The following is an 8077-nucleotide window of genomic DNA, read 5'->3' on the forward strand; positions in this document are numbered from 1 at the left end:
GAGGATGAAACACATTCCTGGACAGAAAAACTACAGAGACGAAGGCACATAAGCGAGAAAGAGAGGAAAAGAGAGCCAAGGGATAGAAGAGATAGAGGAACTTGGGTGCTACAGTCGCCTCCTCTCGATACAAGCATTTATGAGTCACGACTTGTGTCTGGCTGTGAGCTTTCCACTCACCTCCCGACTTAGCCCATCCATCACTCCAGCCCTCCCTTTCCCCCCATAACTCTTCCTTCATCCACCTCCCCTCTACGACTCTGCATCACCTCTCCATCCCTCCACTCCTCTCTCTCTCCATCCCTCCCTGCGTCTCTGTCCTGACTCAGCATCTTGCTTGCAGCTAACCCCACCCCCTTTCTGCCCTCCAGGAAGCCAATCAGCATCCCTCAAAGCCTGCTGTATAAAGGTCCCAGGGGGTCACAAGCATGTCACTCCCTGACATTAGGGCTGCAACTAATGATTATTTTCATTGTCGATTAATCTGTCGATTATTTTCTTGATTAATCGATTAGTTGTTTGGTCTATAAAATGTTAGAAAATGGTGAAAAATGTCGATCAGTGTTTCCCAAAGCCCAAGATGATGTCCTCATATGTCTTGTTTTGTCCACAACATAAAGATATTCAGTTTACTGTCATAGAGGAGTAAAGAAACCAGAAAATATTCACATTTAAGAAGCTGGAATCAGAGAATTTTGACTTATTTTTCTTTAAAAATTACTCAAACCGATTAATCGATTATCAAAATAGTTGGTGATTAATTTAATAGTCGACAACTAATCGATTAATCGATTAATCGATTAATCGATTAATCGTTGCAGCTCTACCTGACATTGATCTGAGTTCAGGTTATGTGTCATCCACATAAAAGGATAGAGCGCAGACTGGGGAACGTATGCTTCCTTAGATCTGTACTGAGGGGTACATTAGCCTGATAGGGCTAGGGATGACATCGGGGTCTGAAATTAACACCTACTACCCGCTAAATGTGGGTAAATAGTGGGCTGCGGTGGGTAAGAATGTCTATCTGAGGCGGGTGGTTTTTTGAAACAAAACATACTTTGCTTCTCTGATTGCATATGACTACAAATTAGACAGCCAACATATGATTATGTTACTCAATTGACAACCAAGACATGGACCACTAATCCCACATTGGCTGTCAGTCAACAATCAAATTTCCAATCATAGTCTGCATTGGGGCACTGTCAGCAAACATTACCACCCACTATTCTTTCTTTGTACCCACCACTTGACACGGTCCGCAACCACACTCAGTAGAGTCTGGTGTGGTGTGGTGTGGTACTCATACCGTAAGCTCATGCTGTGCGGAAAGCAAGTAAAAGCAAACCACAGGAGAAGAGAGCAACCAAGTTTGGCCGTTGATGAAATTCAATACTGCTGACTGAAGAAATAAATACGTTTTCTGGTTATCTAAATCTCAAATTTGAGACATAGGCTAACTCTTGTTCAAATCATAATGGAAAAAATGTGAGTAATGAATAATAAACAAGACGTTATAAACTGATGGGGAGAGACTGAATCTGATTTGAATGTTTTCTGCATGGTTTTCAGCCTCAATTATTATGGTGCAAAGAAGTAGCTGATAAAAAAAATCAGAGTTGCTGGTCATTTCTTTTTATCTACCTGCCACACTGGCTGGTGGAGAAAAAGGTTAATTTCAGACCCTGGATGAAATTCATGACTTGGAAAAGTAGTGATGGATCACCATTTCACAAACATTTTTGGTCTGGTAATGAACTTGGGAGAATGCAACACGGTCGATATTGGCATCAGACAGAGCCAACACCAGCCTAATACAGGATATTGCACTGTAGAACGTGATTCTCTGCTTTTTCCCCACAGTGCTGTCGCCAGAGGCAAGTTCAGGTCAGTCAGGGTGAGACACTCCTCTCTTCACTCCTCTCTTCACTCCTCTCTTCACTCCTCTCTTCACTCCTCTCTTCACTCCTCTCTACCTGTGCGCTATCAAACTTCATCACAGTTTACAACACTTGAAAAACATTTTCTTCAAATCATGTCTGTTGCTGATGGGGCACTATCTGCTAGTAAAATGTCCTTTGTTTTTATGAATGTATAAGATTTTAAATACATATCTTATCTACCAAAAGGTAGTACTGTTTGGTCACAATCCACACCCTTATCTGATAAGACAATAAGTGCAAAAAACAAAACAAAACCATAAAGTTGAGTCGCAATTTTTTGGGGGGATGACACAGTATCAATTCCCCAAACCCTTGTATCAATACATAATGCATTTATTATTCGCAAGTGTTGTGCGATGACTAGAACTGGCATTATCCTTTAATAAAACATTCAAGAAACACAACTAGCTTGAAGACTTGTTGAGGCACTACAAAGACGAAACACCACCTGGCCTAATGTTAAACCTGTGGATCCGAAGCAGAAAACTCTGCCAACCTAGTTGTGTCTCTATGGAGGAAGATGCAGTATCAGGTAGCGCGCACACACACACACACACACACTCAAATTCATTCAATGAAATGAGTACTAGGGCTTTGATTCTATTCCCCAAGCAAAAATATGAACATGAAGAAATAGTAGACTAGCAGACTGTTTCTATATTCAAATTCAGGGACCCATCAGGGTGTTACTGTGTTCTTTATTTTTCCAGGAGGCATAATGCTTTTTGTTATTCATGATTTGCGTTATTTATTTTATTTGTCTGTGCCTCTGATATATTTTCTTTGTTTTCCTGTTGTACTCTAAGTGCAACTGTGCAGTGTAAATGCACTTTCTTGTGATGCGCTTTTGTTACGAAGCCCTTTGTTTCTCTGTATTTAAAAAAGTCGCTACAATTAACGTTTATTTTTTTTTATGATCATTATCTCCTTTATAGGATATATTTATGGCAGCGTTTGCAGTTCAGTTTTTATGAATTCTCTCGACACGTCCAGACTGTCAGGACAGCGTGGCTAGTGGCTACTGAAAAGAGAACTGTTTGTTTTGAAGGCAAAGCGGTACACAGACTCGCTCACCTTTCCCCACCTCTCTAATCCCCAAACACTAGCACCTCTTTGCCCTGTCAAGGATATTTTACAGACTAATCAGACTGTCTGGTGGCGTGCATTAGGTTCATTTTTCAATTTCCCATTCCAATGTTCAGTTTTTGGGAACTAAGTATCATGATGTATCGCAAAATGCATGGTAATTACTGTACCAAATCAAAGTGTATTGTGATCTGAATCATATCGTGACCTACACATCATGATGCGTATCATATCGTGAGGTCCTTGACAATACCCAGGCCAATTATCTGACATGGATTATGGCCAATACTTGCCCTTTTACAATATGTTTCGAATGGAACTGTACAGAATGTGTACTTGTTTAGACATAGAAGGATACTAAATCCCTCTGTTGGAGAAAAACAAATGAAATCAATAGTTTTTTTTATCCAGTAACCTCAAACTGATGTTCTAAGCCTGCACTGTTAAATAAAAGTGATGGATTAGATCAGTACTTAATAAATGCTGATACTTAGTTTAGTACTTTAAATCGGTATAGACAATGAAAAAGCGGTGTTGTGCATCTCTATTGTTATCTTCTTATTATCTTATCTCAGTAGTAGTGGATGGGTGATCCGTTTACAAACTTATGTTTACAAGCTTTTGACAATGACAAGACAACCATGTCAAATGAGTGTTTTTCTACCACTACTTGATAAGTGCTGTCAATTGGACGTGCTTTCACAATAGACCGAGAGAGAGAGTGTTCATCACGCTGTATGAATGATTTCCACACTCGTACAGTCTCGCTGAGTCTAGCATATCAATGTAGACAATGTCAATCAGTTCAAAAAAGGTTCTGCGAGTCAAATTTCAGCATGGCTTGAAAAGAGAAGAGATTTCAGACTGTTTAGACTTGTGTCTGGATCAGTGTGATACCTTGGCAAAAAGGTCACATTCCAGTGTTGCTGAGATATGGCACAGAGTACAGGCAAGGCCACCAACGCACACAGCATGAAGCAGAGGAAAGCATGAGGAGAAAAACAGAGAGAAGGCAGAGGGAGAGAGAGGAGAGAGAGAGACCAAGTCCAAACAATGAGCGTCTTCTGACCCCTCCCCCATCCACTGCTCTGGTCTACAGCTCTGACAATGGGTCCCCTCAACACACACACACTCTCAACCAAAATAACAACATAAACCTCAACCATCCACAGGAATGCCTTGCGATTTCACTGTACTTTGTCCCTAGGGTGAAATATAAAAACATTTGTCTATCATAGCCCAGGATTAGATTATTGTGTTGTGAAAGCGAAACACGTAGCCTACTGCTTCTCTCTACTACTGGTAAAAAAAAGTAGTACAAATTACTCTGTTGAAAAGCATATTTTGAAACTTTTGACTCAGCTGAGTTTAGATAAGATAAGCGGGCTATCTGAATCAGATTTGTTCCGTTTTGAGGAGACTGGACGCTCCCTCTTGACACCACCAAGCCGATGACAGTTTGCCTGGGGCCTGATGGGTAACGGGCCCCTCGTTTGCCTCAGAAAGTTGTCATCATTTGTGACCAACTTCCTGGCAAATCAAATCAAATTTCCATTACTGCAAGGACCCAAGCTTCCTCTCATCCCTTATCATTCACGGGCTTAACTGATGGAATAATTCATGAAGCCGATAGGATCACTGCTGCAATGAACACTGCGGTAGCCACATGCGACTCCTTGCCACGATCTCTCACCTTGAAATTGCTGGAGTTCACCCATCCCGTTAACTCGTCAATGGTTTTATCGAGCCGGGGTTTATCTTGCTCCACGTCCGGGGAGCGTTGCGGGTCGTTTAGGTATTCAATAAGGTCCTGGCCGACCTGCAGTCTGCGGGTAACGTCCTTCTGCAGTACCTGCTGATAAAAATAGTCCATGTTGTCATGTTCCTCCATTGGGCACGCAGTGCCGTATGGCCAGCTACAGTGGCCAGCCGCAGACAGAAGATACTGGTCGGTGGGACGGGGTGTGGAGAGCCGGGGAAGAGGTTAACTGTGGTCCCGTGAAGGGGGAGAGTGGCTGTACGGTCTGGGTTGCGAATAATTTATGTGTAACGATGAACATGCAATCCACTGTAAAACGAGACCTCCTCTGCTCAAGTCAAAAGCTCAACTTTGATTTATTTTTGTTGTTTGCACGACTCCGAAGTGGCTTGCTAGCTTCCTTTCTGTTTAACAAGCCAATCCTTAAAACTTCCAGAAAGTTCAGGAAACGTGTAAATGTAGTGGATCCCAGTAGGTTCTTTCAATAGAGCCACATCAAAACAAGCTAACAACCCCGGTTGGGCAGCTGGTAAGCTAACGAAAACAGTAGCTAGCTAGTTAGCACTGCGACCCAAACAAGCATTGATACTGGCTTCAGATCAGCTAGCTAGGCTAGCTAGTTATCCGAGGGCCTGGTGCCTGGATTCACTCCCCTTTTGTAATCCATGACCACGGGCTGGAAAGTCTCATAAAGGCTCAACTGTCGAATCCTTCAGAGGTAAAGTTGCACCAAACTTCGAGGACAGGACCTCAACTCCACTCCCGCGGTTCCTGGTGTCTCTTAATCTGTGAATAATCGTCTCTGTGAGGGAGCTGTCCGCAGCTAAACCCTTCCCCGCTGAAAGTCTGCGCGCTGCCGGGGACTGCAGTTTGCTAGGAGGCGCAACCGAGCAACGATCAGGCCGATGGGTCTTTGGGAACCGCACAGCTATCCAGCACAGTGCCTGATGTAAAATGTCAAATAATCTGATTTACAGTGAAGCATACTTGTGGTTATTTTGTTAGATAAATTCTCCACGTAACTGTGTCATTTCTATCAATACTAATCTGGGTTAGATAAATTATCCAATCTGTGATAAAGAGTGGTGAATCCACGAAACCGCAGTGTTTATGTGGGTGTGTCTGTCATTACATGGCTCTTCGATGACATCTAGCGGTCAAACTGGGGCGGGACCTGTATACAGTTTATCTGTAGTCTCACTGTATGAAGTGCTATGAAGTATTCAGACACACACACACACACACACACACACACACACAAAATCCCACACTGGAGAGACAAAGCACATTTACTATTAGTTACTTTTATTTATTCATTTGTTTATTTTTTTCATTTATTTCTTTATTTTCTTCAACATAAAACTGTTAAAACAGCTGTCAGAGAGAGGGCATTAGTATCACAGCCAGTCCAGTCAGCTATGTATCTCAACATCTGAGTCCAATTCATTATCTTTCTGTCTGCTCTTCTTTGTCTCAGTCCTACCTATAGTCCTGTGCATCTCCCTATTGAAAATCTTTGAGCACTTGGCACTACACAGCACTTGCCTGACACTACATCTTTTTTTCAAAGCACATCTTTGTGTATATCTTTGTGTGGTTTCTGTTTGTGTTTTTCTGTGTTTTGAATGGTAGTATTTCATGCCCCATAGTTACACATATCACTGCATGGCAAAACAGATTTCCCATACTGTTGCTGTAATGTTGAGATCCTGGAGATCTGAAGGAGTGTCTGTATAGAATGAGATGAACTGTTGATTCTGGTGCTTCCCTCCCAGTCATTTCATGTCACACTCCTCTCATTATGTCTGTAGGATTGGACGAGTGGGAATAATATGGAAGCTAGTTACTGAGCCATATAATGCCTGATTGGCAGATCTCAACAGACCTGTGTCAAATGGTATTTGCAAATAGTTCCTAATGTGTTTTAAACTGCTTGGAGTAGTAGATGGATAGAGTTTACTGCATCAGGACAATTCATAATATCGTCAAGTAAATTGCCAATCACAGAAAACTACACTAACTTGACTTTCAAATACATTCCTGTGATTGCCTAAAATTTGTAGTGCCCTTGCTCAAAACTATTGTCTCAGATTAAAGAAAATTCAATTTCATTTTGATGCAAAGCTGCACCAAATGTTACCATTGGTAGATATCCAAATATGTATGCAGCAATAACACATTCCAATGATGTCTATAGCCCAATAGGAAATGGTGGGTAGAAAAACTTATTCAGTGTTGCTAATCTTATTTCAGAGTAGTAGAGAGACTAGTTGGAGGGACACCTGTCCACTCAAATGAGTTTGTCTGTGGTGGCAACTTAAACCAGCAGGTAAACAAGTGCTTAGTGGTCAAGTAGGAGCTAGTGCACAGGGCTACTGACAGGTTTGGAACAGGGCCCATGACCCAACATAACCACACAGTGCACAGAGGAGGCCCTGAGTCCACACAAAGCCAACGTGATGCCATCAGATGCTGAGGGTCTGACTGATACAGTCCATTTCTGTCAAATGACAACAGTTTTTTTCTTTTCCATTTCAAAAAGGAAAGATACACATATCTCCCTCTCTGGATAAACAAGCATGGACAATTACAATAAGCACTGAAAAAAAGAGAAAATAAAAATAACTAATTTGTTGTAGGCCTACTCCAATCTTGCGTGAGTTGCCATAACTGTAATTCTTTTTTTCCATTGCAAAACATTCTCTGTACAAACAGAATCAAAATCTCAACAGAAGATTCTCAGATGCACAAAAATGTCACATGTCCCGTTCTGTACTTCCTCTTTTTCCCCTCCTCCACACTAGAAGGGTGAGCGGGTCATGCCAAAGAGGGATATCCCAGCAGCTTCACTGTTTACATCCAGAAGATCTGCATTTCCCACAACCCAGCTCTCCTCTTCCTCAGCGCTGCGTGTCTATTGGTCAAAGCAGAATGAATCACAGGATGGTCACATAGAGGTGTCATGGGGTTGGTTGAGATGATACTCCATAGAGAGTGAATTGTTGTCCAAGATGACAATGTTGTCAATTTTTTTTTTAGTTTGAACATGATGCATTGTAGTTCCACTGTTCGGATCCCCCATCCCCCCCCTCCCCCCTCTGCTTGCCTCCTCAACTACAGTGAAGGAAAGGTCCTCGCTTCCTCCACTCTCATCTCCAACTGTCCAGATGCAGTCTCCTAAGCCCAGAGGTGGGGAGTGGGGGGTGTAGGGAGCAGGACGGGGCGGTGAACCTTTTTTAGTCCTGACAGAGAGAGAGAGAGAGAGAGAGAGAGAGAGAGAGAGAGG

The 8077-nt window shown here is 42.3% G+C and overlaps 1 protein-coding gene across 7 annotated transcripts in view; it reads right to left on the reverse strand.

The window, feature by feature from the left end:
• clasp2 (cytoplasmic linker associated protein 2) overlaps positions 1 to 5619 on the reverse strand; it is a 57327-nt gene extending 51708 nt beyond the window's left edge. For all 7 annotated transcript variants that reach the window (XM_078290475.1, XM_078290478.1, XM_078290477.1 and 4 more), the window contains exon 1: positions 4726 to 5619. In XM_078290475.1, coding sequence (XP_078146601.1) covers positions 4726 to 4923 — 198 coding nt within the window. In that variant the 5' untranslated portion in view covers positions 4924 to 5619. The remainder of the gene's footprint in view (positions 1 to 4725) is intronic.
• Positions 5620 to 8077: the final 2458 nt, after the last annotated feature.

Source organism: Centroberyx gerrardi, chromosome 19 (assembly GCF_048128805.1).
Source record: "Centroberyx gerrardi isolate f3 chromosome 19, fCenGer3.hap1.cur.20231027, whole genome shotgun sequence".
Taxonomy (NCBI): Eukaryota; Metazoa; Chordata; class Actinopteri; order Beryciformes; family Berycidae; genus Centroberyx; species Centroberyx gerrardi.